We start from the raw sequence: 19,044 nt of genomic DNA, 5'->3' as shown, positions 1-19,044 counted from the left end.
GCTATATGGGTGAAGGAAAAGAAATCTTGTTCAATACAAAATCTGTCCTTCTCGTTATTATTTTTTGATGAAATTTTATAAAAAATCTCGATGTCATATTTCGAGTTACAATCCTCGAACACCTGTTGGAAAGCAGAACATGATGGCTCAGATATCACTGTTATAAGGTTCTCTCCTAATGGTAGACAGCTTGCCGTCGGCACATTCAATGGTAATGTCTATGTTCGAGATGCGATTACATCTAGATTGATGTACAAGATCGATGTTTTGCACACATCAAATCCAATAACATCAATTAAGTGGCATCCAAAGATAGATAATGCCTTCTTATGCTCATCAGCTTCTGGATATGTTTCCTTGTGGCATACTGAGACAGGACAAAATCTTTGGATGGTCAAGGAACAAGGAAATGAAACAAGTTCAATTGCCATTTCTCCGTCAGGAACCCAATTTACGACGGTCGGATCAGATAAGACAGTTAGAATATACGCAATTCAAAAACACGTTTTACTCCATGAGTTCTCAGCTCGTTCCTACGATCAAGGTACCGTGACAGGCCATCAATCCAGAATTTATGCTGCAGCATACCAGAACGATGATGTTGTTGCAACATGTGGATGGGATGATACAGTTCTCTTCTGGGATATTCGTACAGGTAAAGTCGAAAGGACAATTTTCGGTCCACATCTCAGTGGAGAGTCAATGGCTTTCGTTGGAAACAAACTCATAGCAGGATCCAATAGAGCAGAAGACCAATTACAAATGTTTGATATCGGAACTGGCAAATGCGAAAAATCAATTTCAATTGGACGTGGAGGTGAATCTCTTTTAATTTACTCCCTCGGTGTTACAACAGATGAGAAGTTTGTTGGCGTTTGCGGTGGTGGTCTTAAGAAACTTCACTTTTACCGTTCATCAGACCTCGATTTAGTTGCACAAACAGAGATATTTGATACTCCTCTAATGACAGTTCATTTCAGTGAATCCAACTTTGGTGTTGGTCTCGGAAATTCAAAGGTTCTTGTTGATAAATATGCTATTGACTAAGCGAGATATACAATTCTAATGAAATATAAACTATTCTATTATAAATAAACAATATCATTTACAAACAAATTAATAAAAACATGGCTAAGAACTTTTTTTTGGATTATCTTGCAATTAGCCTGACAATACATCATATTGGATATATCCAATATAATGATGATTTGATATGAAAAAATCAGATTTTCATCAAGATTAATTTGCAACTCATTGCTCTGACGAATTAGATGTTTCAGTTGGTTCGTCAATAAATCGTTTCATATGCTCATCAGTGAACATATAGTATTTTAAGTGTGGCTGAATGATGTCAAAGTTGTCATGAAACCATTTTATCAATACACATTTCCTTCTCTTAGCTTCTCTATCAAGTTTCAATACTGGGATCTTCAAACATAGACATGTTACAAGACTGAGCAGTTCTGATTTACTTCTTCTTTCTCCATAAAGTTCAATTAGAATTTGGTATGTTGGGCATGTTTTATAATCAAATTCTCCAAGACGCTTCGATACTCTACTCCTTTCAATTTCTCTAGACGACGCCTTTTGCATTTTTTCCTTATCAAGCTTACTCATTTTTGTAATATCGAAATGCTATTTTACAAATGTCAAAATAAGCAATACTTCGACGTATTGACAATAGAACATTCGGATCATATGCATTGTATTCAGAATACCCAAGTTTATTTACGATCAGACTGTGTCATCAAACCTGTATCCTTTCTTGATGATATCTTATTACTCATGCACAAATAAGAAGAATATTCAAAACAAGAAAGCATCAATATACGTATCAGTACAATAGCAGTCTAGTTGTATTGACATAAATTTGGGTTCAGTAAATGGTGGCGATCTAACTGGCATTCAAATAAAAACATGCTCAAATTAACGGCATTATTGAATATTTAATATTACCACATGCATACAAACTATGAACTTTATGAATTTCTAGAGAAATTACATAAACTGCAAATATTCGTTTGATTTTTTTTGATATATAAGTGCTTATATTAGCTTGCTAATACAGCCTGCATTTTCGTTTAAGTTTGAATCATCCTTTATATGTAACGTATTAATAATGCTATTTTAATTCATATCCAATGAATATTCTATCCATTTTAAACATATGATTTGAGTAAACTTGTAAACATGAGCAAATGTATTGATGTTACAACATAATATGAGTAATTTAGATAATAATAAACATAAACAAAATATATAATAATAAAAATTAAAAATGAACTAAGGATTCAAGAGATATCAATGAGTTGCAAACTTCTCTCTAAAAGGGTGATGGAATCTTGGTTTAATTCTGGGTAATCTGTTGTTTCCTAGCATCATATTCATTTTGAATATTCCTATGGTAATAGAGTGTGGATGATATGTAGATTTGTTTCTTTGTATAGATCTTAAAGATCTACCTTTGGGGGAAAGAACATCTTGAGGAACTTCCTCATTATCAGAAAGCATTCCATCTAACGGGTCTTTCTCAAAGAGTTTATAATTGAGTATCTCTGCTACACTTGGCCTCTCATTCGGATCAATTCTCATCATTTTTGATATTAAATCTATAATCTCAGGTGGTGTATTAGCTCTTAACTTGAAATCACCTGCTATTATACATGTTCTCAGTGAATTGACGTTATCGCATTGCCATGGAGCTCTTCCATTAATCATGTATGCAAATAACACTCCAAGAGACCAAATATCAGCTTGCATTGGATTATGCGGCTTCTTTAATATAATTTCTGGAGGCATGTATAATAAAGATCCTGAAAATGGTTCAATCATATTATTTGCGTTGGTTATCGATATACCAAAATCTGATAATTTGATATGTCCTAAACTATCTATAAGAATATTACCCGGTTTGATATCTCGATGAGCAATATTTTTAGAATGTACAAATGTGAGGGCTGATACAATCTGCCTTGCATAGTTAATAAATTGCTCTTTTGGCAAACCCTTTTTATTTAGAGTATCCTGCATTGATCCAAGTTGGCAATACTCTAATATTATAAAAAAACAATTATTCTCAGTAAAATGATCATACAGTCTAATAATGTTTTGATGAGAAAGACTCATTAGTGCCTTTATTTCAGCTTCTAATGGATCGATTTTCACACCAAGTATAATATCGTTGTTTAATGGAGTGACTTTGGCGCAATATTTCTTATGGTCATCTTCACTTTCGACAAGATACACAAATGAGAACCCTCCTTTTCCTATCAGCTTTTTGAATCCATATTTGTGGATTGAGCAAGGAAGAGGGCTAATCATTGCCACTTTTAATGTATTCAAAATTTAGAAAATTGAATCACACATACAAAATTAATTAAATATTTGAGATAACTTTTTGATAACCGAAACTTAACGATAATCGATATATACCAAACAATATTTTTTATTGGATTTATGTATGTCTAATTAATTGAATTTATCTCAAAGTATTTAATTAGGTTTAAAGAATCTGGCTAGATATTGAATAACTCTAAACGTTTTTGCAGAATGAATTTTTTTGACATGAAATAATTTATTTAATTCGAATATTACAGAATCAAAGATCATAATGATTTTTTCCGATAATGAACTTTTTTATTTGAAAACATCGAAACTTTGAATATGAAAGTATTTGTGAGGAGATAGTATTGAAATCAAAATCTTCAATTTTTTTTATTCATGATTGACATGTGTTATCTTTAATTTTGATAAAAAATTTTATTCAGATGGTTCGACTTTTGTGATTAGAAAGTTTCAAAATAGAAATATAGAGATCAAAAATTAAAATGAAAATTAAATCGTGAATACAAGAGCACATTCATGACAAGAGTCAGCTATCAAATGAAAACAATTTAGTAGTAGTATATGTTGAAGGGTTGTGTGACTTTTTTTGTAAACGTAAGAATTCATACAATATTGAACGATTTTGTATCATTTTTTTTAACATATGAAGTAAAAAATGTATGATTCTTACGGTTTTTATTCTTACGTTTTTGAATAAATCAAGATTTAAAAATGTATGATTCTTACGGTTTTTAAAAAAAAAAAAAAAAAAAAAAAAAAAAAAAAAAAAAAAAAAGGTAGTGGGGCTTCCAGGCACTTCGTGCCCTCTAGCCCCGAAGATGTTTAGTATAAATGAAGTTCTTATATATGGGTCTTCCAGGAGCTTTTCACAAAATATATATGTTTTCATGTTTCGTCACTTTTCTGTCACTTTTTCAGGTAAAAACATTTTTATTATATATATAAAATGAATTTTACAAAACCACCGTTACCCTTCTTTGGAAATAAGAGTAGATGTAAAGATATTCTATTGAGAGAACTTAAGAAACTACCGAATGGTCTAACATTTGTAGATTTGTTCGGTGGAAGTTTCTATATATCTCATTTGTGCCATACAATATTTCCTGACTCAAAGATTATATGCAATGACTTCGACAACTATATGAACCGTCTCAAACATATTCCAGACACAAACAAAATATTGAAAGAGTTAAAAGAAAAGATACCTATAGGTAAGATGGAACGTATACCATTAGATAAGAAAAATACTGTCAGAGAGGTTTTGAAAAAAGCAGAGTATATTGACTGGGATAGTATATCTTCTAGACTATTGTATAGTGGTTCTATAAGAGTTCATGACATTGAAACACTTATGTCAAACGTTTTATATCTTAACTATACAAAGGTTTTCAAAGAGAACATAGAAAAATATACTGAGGGTATAGAGTTTGTGAGATGTCGTTGGACAGAGTTGTATGAAAAATATAAAAACAAGGAAAATGTTTTCTTTATAGTAGACCCGCCGTTCTATAACACATATGATTTTCAATACCAAGTAGACTGGACTTTGAGAGACTCTTTAGAAACTTTAGACGTTTTACATAACCATCCATGCTTTTACTTTACATCCGATAAAAGTGGTTTGGAAAGTGTTATGAGATGGTTAGAGGATATACATGACTATGATTTTAGATACGATAAGATAGAATATGAGAGAGGTCCTATAAACCGGAGAAAGTGTCACAATAAAGAAATTTTACTAGTAAGTAAATGTGGTTTGAAATAGGACTACTTGTTTTAGGTTTTTTCCATTGTGTCATTTATTTATTTGACGTGGCAGAAAAGTACAGAGAATATGAAGATGAACCAATGCCTGCAAATGTCCAGTATATGTACTCGTAAGAGATATTTTTATCTAATATTAAATGGACGCACAGAACTTAGCGAATGCACAGCAACCTGGACAACCAAACCCAGAGAATATTCCAAATGAAGTTAGAATACAAACTGCAATGGCAAACTATGGTCAAGTGCCAACAGATGTACAAATGCAAACTGCCATGTCAAATGACGCTGCGTTAGGTTTGCCACCATGGTATGCAAATATGAGATGGAAAGAGTTTTATACAAACCCTGAAGTGGGATATAAACAACTTTATGCAGATGACGCGAACACAGGAGTTGACCCAGAATATGTTTTCTACCAGAGGAGAAACAGAATGTATGAGCTCCAGTTAAAGAATGCTATGGAACTCAACAGGAAACGTAAGAGACTAGGCGGACATTAGATTTTTACATATAGTAAAATGGGTTTCTTCAGTAAGATAGGAAACTTCTTTCGAAATGTTGGAAGAGGTATATGGAATGGAATAAAAAACCGTAGGAAGAGGAATTTGGAACGGAGTCAAAAATATTGGTAAAAGAGTAGGTCAGTTTGTTGGTATTATACCTAAAGACCCTGAACCAGAAGAACAAGCTCCTGTTATACAACAGCCTGAACCTGCACCACAGTCTAGTTGGCAACCAAATCCAACACCTCAACCGTATTAAAATTATATTTTTACCGTTCGATAGTAGTTGTATATGAAACTAAGTTCTAAGTAAAACGCGTGGTATAATGGAATTATTCTCTTTCTTCCATCTGTAGTAAACCATACTTGAAAGTCTGAAATACTTCCACTCGGCGGTTCATATAACTTTGTAGGTTTTTCGTAAAAGTCATTTGCCAAGCATAAAAAAGAGTTTTGTGCACCAGAAAATGAAGCATGAACTATAATAGCATCTGAGTCGAAAACATTTTCATATGTTCCATTAGGGTTTTCGACTTCATAAAAGTTCGGGTGTACTGGATATTCTGCAGGCTGATTTAACATCCTCAAAATCTATACCATGCCAAGTTGTTATATTTTGTAGAAATAAACGTCTTCTCCAAGGTCTTCTATTCTATTGAATTTAACAGTTGCATTTTTCCTGTCATATATAATATCGAGATGGTATTCTCCTTCGTCAATGTTGTACTGTTTTGCATATTCGAGATAGATATCGTTTTTTTTTCTTGAAAAGCTTGAAGAGTTGTTTCTAAGTTTACAAGCAAACTAACTTGTAAAAGTTTTCCCTGTTCAAATTTCTCATACGTACGTTTTTCTTTGTTATAGTATCGAACTTCAAAACCGACTGTAAATGGGAAACCATGTATGGCTTCTGAAATGAACTTCATTCTACGAAAGCCAATAGCTTTTGTGACAGATGGGTCTCTTAACCATCTTAACGGGTAGTCAAAACGATAGCCTTCATGCTTTACGGTCTCTGTCTCAAACTTTTGACCGACATTCGTAAAAAGTTCATCTAATGGTTTAGTTGTAGCAACTCTAGAATTTTCTTTTTCTATTGAAAGCATATTTTATCTAGAATAAAAATGTCAAATGAAACAGCGTCTATGAGAGAAATACAACACAACCGACAACTCATTATGCAAGCTCTAAATAAGAACACAACAAACTTTTCAAACTATTCTAAGATATCTGAGTCATTGAAAGAAGGAAACTTAAAACTGACATTAAACCAATGACAGATGAGTTTCTGTTTCAAGACAATAAGAACCATACTGTCTGTATAAATCCAACAAAAGGAACTTTAAACGAGAACCTATAAATGAACTTCTTTTAAAAGCAGATGTTGGCAACAAAGCTGACAAAGAATATGTAGACGATGCAATAGCAAAAGAAGAAGAAAGAGCTAACAAAGCTTATGCAACAAAAGAACATACTCATCCTGAACTAGCAGACAAAACATATGTTGACAATAAAATGTCAAGTGAAGTGACAAGAGCTGAAAACGAATATTCTAAAAAGACTCATACACATACTATATCTGAAATAACAAACTTACAAGAAACCTTAAACAGGAAAAGTGACGTTGGACATACACATACCATTGCAAATATTGCAAACTTACAAGAAACCTTAAACAGTAAAAGTGACGTTGGACATACACATACCATTGCAAATATTGCAAACTTACAAGAAACCTTAAACAGTAAAAGTGACGTTGGACATACACATACCATTGCAAATATTACAAACTTACAAGAAACCTTAAACAGGAAAAGTGACGTTGGACATACACATACATCTTCTGAAATAACAGACTTAAACGTTAGCCTTGAAAAGAAGCAGATAAAACATATGTCAATGAAATATACCAAAGTTTGATAGGAACAACGAAAAATATTGAAACTATTGTTGGTGACTTTTCTGTCAATGAAGAAAACAAATATTTTAGATGGGAGTTTGTACACTCCTTAAAAAATGGTATACGGTATAAACTCATTCCGAAAAATAACAATGAAATGTATGTAGGCTATATAAAGAATGATGGTACACAAGTTAAAGTTCCATTAGACAACAACTGCTACTTAAACTTATATGGAGACGAACAAAAGAAATATTTAAGAGTTTATGAAATGGCAGATATGACATTACCTAACCCAGCTCCAGCACCATATTATTATGACTATGGAGATGACAACAGAACACCACATGTAGATGAACAAAAGCTAACATTATATTTAGATTTTTATAGATATAAAAGATATAATGCAATAGAAAAAACGAGAATAGTATACTATTATGAAGATGACAGAAATAAATATTATAGTCAAGATTTTACCTACCCTGAAAACATAAGATTATATTATAAAAAATATTCTGACTTAAACCAGAAGAAACCTGAAATAGTTGCACTATATTTTAAGTTCAAAAGAGACAATCCTATAATATCTCATATGTTTGATTTAATGAACCCAGTAGGTTCTATTTATACATCTATGGAAGCAAGAGGTCCTCAAGTAATGTTTGGTGTTGGTGCATGGGAACAAATAGTCGACAGGTTTTTGTATTGTGCAAACTTTCAAAGGAAACAGGTGGAAGTAAAACGATTTCAGGTGAAAACTTACCTGCGCACAGTCACTACATAGATTTAAGTACATCTCAAGCAGGTTGGCATAAGCATAGATATTGGATTGGTCAGGAATGACAAAAGGTAAAGGATATGATGTTAAAGACAACGTTAAGTTTGCTATAAATTGTTACTGGAGTAACACTGAGGGAGGAGGAAACCATACACATCGCGTTTCGGGATATACGCAAACAACGGGACAAAGTAAAGACTACATGCCACCTTACATGACAGTTTACGCATGGTATAGAATTGCTTAGTCGTCATTTTCAACTTCTTTAGCATATTCGTCAGGAGTTGTCTTATATTTGTTAGGAACTGTCTTTGAAAGTATACCACCTTGAACTTTGACAAGTTTGAAACGAGGTCTGACAATAGTCGTTTTATCTTCTGCTTGCAGTCTGTACATTTTGCCATGTTTGCCTAAAACTTCATAATATTCTCTTGTATACTTTCTTCTATTTTTACGAACACGAATGTGAGTACCTGTCGGGTTCCATTGTTGTCATAGTCAATAGTATTTTCATATGGGTCGCGTTTAGGTATTTCTATTTTTACTTTGTCACCTTTCTTAAGTTTGAAGCCTGGCATTCTTTCTTGTCTATCCCTCTTAACTAAACTATTAAATATATAGTCTTTCTCTAAGTCGGGGTTGTTTTTCATTTCTTCGGGGGAGTGGTTTCCCAAACCTTTTTGTTTACGGTTATTGTAAATATTTAAAACTTGTCTCATCTTTGCCTGGGAGAAGTGTCTATACTTGTCGTCATATGACATTTCATTTGCTTCACCACCTTGTGGTTGGTTTAAGTCTCTTAATATTTTTATACAACTGTCAATGACACCAAGAGCAGAATGGTTTTGGTCGACAATGAAATATTGGTTTACATTTTTTGAACGCAGATAGTTTTTTACATCATCTGATTTGAAAGAACTTTCACAGTCAGATGTCAGTTTTGTTGGATGGTATTTGTCAACGAATATTGTCAAAGCTGCTAAGATATCTAAAATATTTTTGGACTGTAATGGTATGGCTTCACAGTATCTTGTGTTTTGACCAACAAATATTAACCAGTATGGTGGTCCATCTTCTCTATACCTCGGAATGTTTTCCAAGATATCCATAAACCAAGCATTTGGTGTTGAACTAAAGATTTTTATCATGAGTGCTTTCTTTGTTGCCTTAGAAACATAGGGGTCCTTGTTTGGATTCGTCATTTTTTAACCCATAAGAAATGGGTTTATTTGGCGCATTAGCAGGAGTTGCATCCAGATTTTTGCCCGCAGTGGGAACAATAGCCAGAGGTGCATTTGGAATTGGAAGGAAGATTTTGAGTACATTAGGTATACTGAAAGAGAAAGCACAACCTATTATACAAACTGTACAGAAAGGTTGGGATGTAGCACGAGATGCAGCAAATCTTATTCCAAATCCTGAAACAAGAGGAAAGTTCAAGGATGGATGGACAATGTAGGAAGACAAGCAGGAAACTATTATAACAAAGCAAATGACTACTATAACCAAGCAGGACACTATATGGACCAAGGTGAAAGATTCTTTAACAGAGGATATAACCATGCACAACAATGGGTAAACAATAACCAACCTCAACCGCTCAAACGTGGGGAATGTAAAGTTTTTTACTGAGATGAAATGAACAATACAGCATTGAGACAAATGGGTTCAAGATGGATTTGTCGGCTTTCCAGCAGTTACACAACGTGTTTGTCAAGTTCTTCCTATACTCAGGAAGTTTTAGACCGACTTAAAAAACAACAACAACCAGTTGAAAACAAACCAAACTAAATTTTTTTTACTGAGATGAAATGACCGAAGAAGTTGAAACGTAGATTTGACACCACAAACAAAAAGTTCAGAACCATTGTCAAAACCTGTCAAAGAACTTACAGATGAAGAGAAAAATTCAATAATAGAAAGTGCCAGGTCTGGAAATACAAACCCTAACTATAAAGTCACTTTTCATAGAAATGGAACGGCTAGTATCTCAAAAAGAAACAGACTCTCACAAATAAAATATTGAAGTCTGAAGGAGCTTTCGAGACAACAGATGGAAAAGTTTACTTCACCGATCAACAGTTCATTATAGAACATCTCATTGACTTAGAGTCGAAATATTCTAAACTTTACAACAAACACAAAAAGTTTGAAAGGAAAACAAAAACAGATGGCATATGATATTTATGAAGATGTTGACGACACAACCATACCTGCAAGTGAGGTAAAGTCAGAGGAACGAAAAGTGACGAAAAACCGATAGAAGAAGAAAAACCAAAAAACTGAAGATAACCAAAACAAAGGTTAGTTTCAATACTAAAGTCAACCTTCATTAGCTGGTATGGGTTGGCGTCAAAGACTTATGGTAGCCGGTGGTTATGTTAAGTAAAGGAAAAAACATTTTTCAAAAAAAATATTTTTTTATTTTATTTGAAATGTACGCTGAGTTTGTTGGAACAGACCGTTGGGAAACTTGTTTGTTAGATGAGAAATATGAAATTCACTGTTGTGAGTCATTTGAAGTCAGAAACAAAAAGACAAAAAGAGTTTTAAGCGAATGGGAGCGAAATGACGGATATGCTATTATGAAGATGAGTGGAAAACACTATCTTAAACATGTCGTCATTGCAACTCATTTTATACCGAACCCTAACAATTTACCGTGTGTGGACCATATAAACCGTATAAGAAACGACAATAGACTTAAAAACTTGCGTTGGGTCACTCGTTCTGAAAACAATAAGAACATAAGCAAATTTGGAGATATTGTATTCGAATTTGTCGACGAACTAGAAGATGAAGCAATTGAAATTAGAGACTATGGTAAGCATACGTTTGAGTTTTACTACTATAGCGAAGAACAAGACTCATTCTACTTTTATACCGGCGTAAACTATAGGAAATTACAAGTATATTTTACTAAGGCGGGCTATGCTCATGTAAACGCTAGAGATACAGATGGAAAACGCGTTCGAATACTTCTTAACAAATTCAAGAAGCTATATGGCATACCATTTTAAAACATTTTTTTAAAACAGTATATTTTTACATATATTAAATGTTTCAGGTTGAAAAACAAAGAACAAAAGTAGCAGATACAAAACCGTTAGACTATATCTTTACAAACGCCGGTAGGACTATATCAGATGAAGAAATTTCATCCCGTACTTACAGGTTTGACTATCCAATTCGTTGGCTTCAAAGTCCTTCAGATGCAAAGGCAATAGGATTTAGAAGAGTTTTGTTTTCAAATAGAACTAACGCTTTTATGTTTGCAGTATATTTTCATGGTCAGTATAGAGGTTCTGATGGTCTAATAGACAAATTTGATGAAATGAGAATCTTTACAATTCGTTCAGACGAAAACCTTGAGAAGACTCTAAATGACTTTCAAACTCAATAAACAAATACTACTGGGAATTTCAAGAAAAATACGATTCTTTACTAAATGGAACATTACTATCTGAAACTAGAATATGACAAGATGAACTCCACAGTTTCATTTCAAAGGATTGAAAATAACCCTCCAAGAGATACACAGTTTTTATTTTGGGAAGTAGACAAACGTTCTTGGGCACAATTTCTTCGGTTACTAAACCAGAACGAACCATTACCACCTGACGGTCCGTTTTAAATTTATACGCCCACCAACAGATTTGACAGTTTATAGAAATAGAAACGTGTTGACCTCAAAATGTTATGTGTCATGCAAGTTTCAGTTCAAGCAACAATAGTTTTCTTTGTATTGGTAAGGACTTTTATGACTTTGCTCTCTAAATTCTACGAACCACCTAGTAACAGTTTCTCTGACTTTCAAGTTTGGTTCACAACAAATGGTGTGCAACATATTATTCCATTGTACTATGACTTTTATCTCGAATTGTCTTTCATATATAACTACGGAAAAGTGCTGAAAAAGTATTGAAAAATATATTTTAGGGTAGATGGGTATATCTAACCTGTTTTCTAACCTGTTTTCTAACCTGTTTTCTACCCGTTGAATTTTCATGAATTTTGTGCTGAATTCGACAAAAATGAGTTTTTGGTTGAAAAAAGAGGTGGAGCCAAAAGTGGCTCGACCTCAAAACAAGCATTTTGTGAAGAATATACCAACCCGCGGAAAACAGCGGGTTGCTTTTTATACAAAATTCAACAGGTGAATTTTCATGAATTTCCTTAAGATAGAAAAAAATATATTTTAGGCGACCAGGTCACTCGGTCACTCGGTCACTCGGTCAACTAACATCTTTTTGAAAAAGTGTGACAACATGACATTTTGACAACAACACAGGAAATAGATTTCATCGTATATTTTTTGTTAAGACTTCATCGTAATGTTTTGTTGAGACTTCATCGTATATGTTTTGTCGAGATTTTATCGTTGTGTCCGACGGTTAAGCCACAAACGAATGTCCGACGTCCCACCAAAAAATATTTTTTATTTTTATTGTAGAACAGAAATGTCAGTCGAAGCAAACGTTCACGAACAAATCTAATGGCGAAACATTCACAAAAGGCACTTACAACGGTATTGAAGTCTTACGTAGAGACATGGATGGTTTATGTAAATGCAACAAATATGTGTCAGCAGTTTAGGAAAGCTTTAGAAAGTTGTTGGAAATAAGTCCTGGGAAGAGTATTTTGAGGCATTTTGTGAAGAATATACCAACCGCCGGAATTCCGACGGTTGCTTTTATACAATGGTCATGCAGGAATTCCTGATGAAATCAAACAGGTTAGAGGAACGTATGTAGACCCAAGACTCGTAAACTATATAGCAATGTGGGCTTCTCCAAAATATTGCATAGCAGTTGGAAAAATTCTGGACTCCATAGACAAGAAGTTCATGAGAAATTAGATGAAGAAGAACTTGAAGATACAGCAGAGAATGCAAAACCTTGTTCGAAGAAGAAGTTAGAAAATGCATGAAAAACAAATAGAACATGAACGTGAGATATGTTCTGGTTATAGAGATTCTCCATACGAACTAGACCAATGGAACAAGAAGATTTAAAGAGAGAATTTAGAGAATATGAACTCGCTAAGATAGCATTAGAAGCTGCAGAAAAGAAGTTAAAAGTTTGGGGTCGTTTTGTACAAAAATATTGTGAGTAAATGAACCATTTTTTTCGACAAAAATAATGTTTATGTTAGAATGTTAGATCTAACATGTTTCTAACATGTTTTCTAACATGGTCTAAAACTCTTGAATTTGTCGAAACTTCTTCGTAAATGTTTTGTCGAAACTTCTTCGTAAATGTTTTGTCAAGACTTCTTCGTAAATGTTTTGTCAAGACTTCTTCGTAATGAGCGTAAAAGACCCAAAAATAATGTTTATGTTAGAATGTTAGATCTAACATGTTTTCTAACATGTTTTCTAACATGGTCTAAAACTCTTGAATTTGTCGAAACTTCTTCGTAAATGTTTTGTCAAGACTTCTTCGTAAATGTTTTGTCAAGACTTCTTCGTAAATGTTTTGTCAAGACTTCTTCGTAATGAGCGTAAAAGACTTCTTCGTAAATGTTTTGTCAAGACTTCTTCGTAAATGTTTTGTCAAGACTTCTTCGTAAATGTTTTGTCAAGACTTCTTCGTAAATGTTTTGTCAAGACTTCTTCGTAAATGTTTTGTCAAGACTTCTTCGTAATGAGCGTAAAAGACCCAAAAATAATGTTTATGTTAGAATGTTAGATCTAACATGTTTTCTAACACGTTTTCTAACATCGTAGAAAACTCTCGAAATTCATGAATTTTGACACTTTCACAAAAAACATAAAAATAAGTTAGTTTTTTAAAAAAAATATTTTTTTATTTTTATTGTAAGAACATGTTAGCAACTACAGCACCAAACTCGCTAGTTATGAATCCAACATCTATGTTAGTAGAGATGAAAACTTCATTCCTTCTTCATATACTTTCGAAACAAAAATCCAGAAATAAAGCAAGAACTTTTAACAAGTAATTTAGACTGTAGTGCGAAGATGAAACAAATGAACAGTATCTTTATGAAATGCAGACATTATTGACCATTTACCAAATTGCCTGAAATCCAACAACAAAAACTAACCATTCCCGAATTTGACGAAATAGAAGTCAAAGCAACTGACTCAGTAGAAATAAAGAAGTTCATACGAAAGTAAATTATGAATTCCTTGGTTTCTTGCAACCATAAGGTTATGGACAAAGATTGCGACATGGTATATAAGAAACATCTCTGACCTTTACAAATCCGAAGAATTTAAGACCTACGACAACTTTGTTTCGTTAGTTGCAAAATGTGTTGGGAAATAAGAGATAAAGATAGTAGGGGTAAGTATGGAACGAACAAATAAACCCGCTATGTCGAGATGAAGAAAACCATTGACGCCTTAGTTGTTTTAGCAGGTAAGGTTTCAGAATATAACGCAAAATGAACCGCAATGTTCTAAATGTAAAAGCAGCAATGAGGAAATATAACTAACTCCGTCAAAGAGATAGAACGTATGCGAAACGACTATGCAGATTTAAAGAAAGAAGCAGAAAAACCAGCAGAAGATAAAATGAACATGTTAGAATTTCTGAACAAAAAACTATTCCAACCGCAGAAGATTTCTTCTATCTGACGTCAAGAAGAAGTATAAGAAAACTTTCGGTATCGTTAAAACTTTTGACATACTGACAGAAGAAATAGAAGCTACGAAAATTGTTAGAGTCATGAACCATCGCAACATATACCATGTAAAAACGCTTGTAAATAGTTATGTTAGAAAACATGTTAGAAAACATGTTAGATCTAACATTCTAACATAAACATTATTTTTGCTGAATTCCGTATGAAATTTCATGAGTTTTGTGTGTTTTAGACCATGTTAGAAAACATGTTAGAAAACATGTTAGATCTAACATTCTAACATAAAATATATTTTTGTCTGATTTACGCTCATTGACGAAGAAATCTTGACAAAACATTTTGACAACATCGTAGAAAACACGCAAAACTCTTGAATTTTGTATAAAAAAAGCAACCGTCGGAATTCCGGCGGTTGGTATATTCTTCACAAAATGCTTGTTTTGAGGTCGAGCCAAAAGTGGCTCCATCGTAGAAAACACGCAAAACTCTTGAATTTTGTATAAAAAAAGCAACCCGCGGAATTCCGGCGGTTGGTATATTCTTCACAAAATGCTTGTTTTGAGGTCGAGCCAAAAGTGGCTCCACCTGTTTTTTTCCACCTAAAATATATTTTTGTCTGATTTACGCTCATTGACGATGAAGTCTCAACAAAACATTTACGAAGAAATCTATTTCCTGTGTTGTTGTCAAAATGTCATGTTGTCACCATTTTCAGAGAAGTTCATTTGACCTGGTGACCTGGTGACCGGTTCCACCTAAAATATATTTTGCTTGAAAAAAAATGACCAAATTTCATGAATTTCCTCTATGTTTGCTTCCCTCGGAAAACCGAGGAAGAGATTCCATTCAAATCCGTAAAAAAAAACTCATGAAATCGTGAAAAATGCGAGTACGTTAAAAATCTTACTCGCCTAAAACTCTATGAAAATCGTAAAAAAAATCCCTGAAATCATATCTTTTATACAAAATAAAATTAAAGTTTTTTTTAAAATAATTTTTTTTTATTTTGTATTAAGAAACAGAAATGACAAACACTGAGTTTGAAACAGTTAAAAAGATAGACAATAACACCAAAGTGGTTAGAATTGGTGATTTAAACGTAAGATACTCACAAGAAATACAACAAATATTCTTTGTCAGACATTATATCTCCATCTGGAAAGAGAGCAAAAGGACTGGGTTAGAAATGCTCTCTAGTCAGAAAATTTTGACAAGAATCCTGAGCTTTTGATATCGTAAGATTCTATGGAACTACAGCATATCTCATAGACAAAAGTCTTTATACCAATAGTTTTTGTTCTGGATTGACCCAGTTGTTGTATATAATTTCATAACATATGGTTCATTCGATACTGACGTATTGCAGTGAAGGCTTACTTTATATCTTTCAGAAACCGAAGGATTTCAATACAAAAGATATAAGATAGGAGAAACATTTAATATAAGTAGTAGATATGACTCTACAGTCAATAGAGTTAATGGTTGGTTTTGTTAACGATATGAGAACTGCTGAAAACAGAACTGCTTGAAGTTTTTGAGAAAAGTATGCGTGCTCCACGAAAGCAAAGAACGTTTTGAAGTAGATGCAGATTAGATAGTGCTTAAAATTATTTGACGAAGTTGCTGAAAAATACATGTAAAGCGTTTCTTTTGTCTTTTATACAAGATAGAAATAACGCTAATTTATTTTATTTTATTTTTTATTTTGTATGTTAAGAACAGTAATGTCAACATCAGAGAACACAACAACCTGCTATCGTTCATGAACCATAAGTGAAGAATACGATGGTTCAGTTTAACAAACAGTTACGTCTCAATTCGTTCGGTCAAGATTGACAATGTACCAAATGCAAAGTATTTTTGACAGCATGTTTTCACCAGATACCAAACATACAGACGATTGGTTCAAAAACCAAAGCACACTAAGAACTTTTGAGCGAAGCCACAGCGGACGACTTTACAGGTCGCCAAAACTTCTATGAAAATCGTAAAAATTTGCCAAATGGTTTGAGAGGTTGGTATGTACATAGACTCTTGTAAAATCTGTTGCAATGTGGGCTTCAGCTCGCTATTCATGGTATGTTTGTAAAAACTTCTACGAAAATTTCATAGACAAGAACGTGAAAGATGGAAAAGAAAACTTCAAGCAAAAGATTGAAGTCATTGAAAGCAAAAGACAAAAACATTCAGAAAGAATACCAACGTTCAGGTACCAAAAGAAAGGAAAAGAAACTATAAGTATATGATTTATACTGAAGAGATGGAAAATGAAGAAGATAAAGATTGTTATGTTGCATTTAGCAGAAGAAACAACAAAAGCTTTTTTACGACCTTGCTAAGATTTTACAAATCTGACAGAAATTGGTATCTATCGCGAAAACTTACGATTTCAATATGACACCGAATGAAGATGTGTGAAACAAATAGTTCAGATTATTTACCTCAAACACAACTAATGATATGAAAGGTTGTACAATTTTTACCTCAAAGAAGATTTGCCATTGTTAAAGAAAAAATACAGAGTATTAACAACTTCAAACAAAGTAGAGTAAATGAACTCTTTATTTTTCAAGCTTGACACCAAAGATGGCCTCAGGTAGCTCAATATAAGTAAATTGTCTTGTCAAATCCTTCTGGCATTCGAGTCCTTCCTCACTTCGAGCCATTCCATCCTCCGATTCTGCCATTCCACTGCTTCCCGCAACTGGAAAAAAATTTCCCGACAACATTGGAAAAAATTTTCGCCCTGAAATTTCCCACAACTGGAAAAATAGTTTCCTGTTGTTATCCCTCCGTAAACATTCAAATTTTCGCAAAATTGCAAGAACATTTTTGGTCGAACTTTCAGAAAAAGTTTTTCCTTCCGACAGAAAAAAATTTTCTTCCTTCCGACAGGAAAAAGATCTTTCACTTCTGCATTCCGAATCCTTCTTCCGACAGAAAAGTAGTTCTTCCTTCCAACAATCACAAACGGATGACTACGTTCCTCATTCCTGAATGCCTTCCAAAGCAGAAGAACCGAAAGCTGCAGATATACCACAACAGACTTCAGACGACTCAACACTTTACATTTTTTTACGCATGACTTTTTCAATTTAAACTTTGTCTTCTTACTAGATATGAATCTGAAAGAAGTATGAGGTCTTGGTATGACTTTGTACGTTCTCCCATAGTTCATGTCTTCAAACCTTACCTCCATGCACTCTTTCATAGAGGTATCCATGAAATCGTCTTCGCGACAATCCGGGGAAAAGTTATAATGTCAAGTTAAGTATTCTTTAACATCCTTACTTAAAACTCTTTTGCTGTCTGTCACACAAAATTGCAACTGAAATGTAAGGTCTGAGCTTGCTTAAGAATTCGCACACATGTCTTGTTCTCTGTTCTTTAACCAAAGGATGAGACCAGCAAAGTCATCTAAAAGAGAGACCATCTCATGAGGGTACTGTCTTCCATATCATAAGATGCAATTCTCTTGAATATGACTTCTATCTTCTTTTCTGTTGTTTGTTTTGAAGTGTTATCTTCTCAGTATTCTCTGCATTTCCTCATAGGGCTCTTTGAAGCTGTAAATATATACTCATTTATTAGCATTATACTTCAAAACTCTTCTTTGTACTTCTTTATCCATCCTAACAATTCAGTAATCCTTATACAAAACTAACTTAGACTTCTTATAATTTTTGAAACGATTATGACGTTTGGGCGTCAAATATTGACCCGAATGTTACTACAAATGACAACCAACTCATAGAATGCCTGTTCTTCTACATCTAGGTTCTTGTTGTTGTGCAGCCACTTTTAAGATAAGTGAAAGTCTTACCCGACCCAGTGTGTGCGCATTCAGACCTGTTATACCATTCTGAGCAATAAGAACTTTTCATGTATAGCTTTATCTCTGAGCATTTCTAACTTCCTCTTTCTTGTTTAAAACTTCTCAAATTCCTGTAAGGTCAGCCAAAACTTTTTTTATCAACATATTATTAGAAAAATTAAAAAATTGACTATTTAGGAAATGTCTAGCGATTTCGCTATCTATATTCGAGACAACTTTTACTCTAAAACTTCTGTCGACCATAAAAATCTTACATATCTCTGTGTAACAGAAAAGGTGAATTGCCCTAGGATCTCTCTTCCTTGGG

At 33.4% G+C, this 19,044-nt stretch overlaps 3 protein-coding genes and 5 pseudogenes across 8 annotated transcripts, besides 1 other annotated feature; 6 read left to right on the top strand and 2 right to left on the bottom strand.

The window, feature by feature from the left end:
* Window positions 1-35: 35 nt before the first annotated feature.
* Window positions 36-2,081, top strand: TVAGG3_0887660 (transcription initiation from RNA polymerase II promoter; the record flags this gene model as incomplete). Its single annotated transcript, XM_001319807.2, has 1 exon — window positions 91-1,047. The coding sequence occupies one exon, from the start codon at window positions 91-93 to the stop codon at window positions 1,045-1,047; it is 957 nt and encodes a 318-aa protein (XP_001319842.1).
* Window positions 2,082-2,195: 114 nt separating this feature from the next.
* TVAGG3_0887650 (protein serine/threonine kinase protein) lies at window positions 2,196-3,323 on the bottom strand (the record flags this gene model as incomplete). Its single annotated transcript, XM_001319808.1, has 1 exon — window positions 2,302-3,321. The coding sequence occupies one exon, from the start codon at window positions 3,319-3,321 to the stop codon at window positions 2,302-2,304; it is 1,020 nt and encodes a 339-aa protein (XP_001319843.1).
* A 1,926-nt stretch (window positions 3,324-5,249) lies between these two features.
* On the top strand, window positions 5,250-5,612 carry TVAGG3_0887640 (uncharacterized protein; the record flags this gene model as incomplete). The annotated part of the gene is made up of 1 exon (XM_051250739.1): window positions 5,250-5,612. The coding sequence occupies one exon, from the start codon at window positions 5,250-5,252 to the stop codon at window positions 5,610-5,612; it is 363 nt and encodes a 120-aa protein (XP_051086214.1).
* A 1,518-nt stretch (window positions 5,613-7,130) lies between these two features.
* Window positions 7,131-7,948, top strand: TVAGG3_0887630 (annotated as a pseudogene). Its single transcript has one exon. A coding segment is annotated over exon 1 (818 nt).
* A 424-nt stretch (window positions 7,949-8,372) lies between these two features.
* Window positions 8,373-19,044: part of a mobile genetic element that runs on past the window's edge.
* On the bottom strand, window positions 8,537-9,020 carry TVAGG3_0887620 (annotated as a pseudogene). Its single transcript has one exon. A coding segment is annotated over exon 1 (484 nt).
* Window positions 9,513-9,935, top strand: TVAGG3_0887610 (annotated as a pseudogene). The gene has a single exon. A coding segment is annotated over exon 1 (423 nt).
* On the top strand, window positions 11,352-11,994 carry TVAGG3_0887600 (annotated as a pseudogene). The gene has a single exon. A coding segment is annotated over exon 1 (643 nt).
* On the top strand, window positions 12,902-13,408 carry TVAGG3_0887590 (annotated as a pseudogene). The gene has a single exon. A coding segment is annotated over exon 1 (507 nt).

The sequence above is a fragment of the Trichomonas vaginalis genome, chromosome VI, assembly GCF_026262505.1.
Source record: "Trichomonas vaginalis G3 chromosome VI, whole genome shotgun sequence".
Classification (NCBI taxonomy): Eukaryota; Parabasalia; order Trichomonadida; family Trichomonadidae; genus Trichomonas; species Trichomonas vaginalis.
This window is presented reverse-complemented; position numbering and strand designations above follow the sequence as displayed.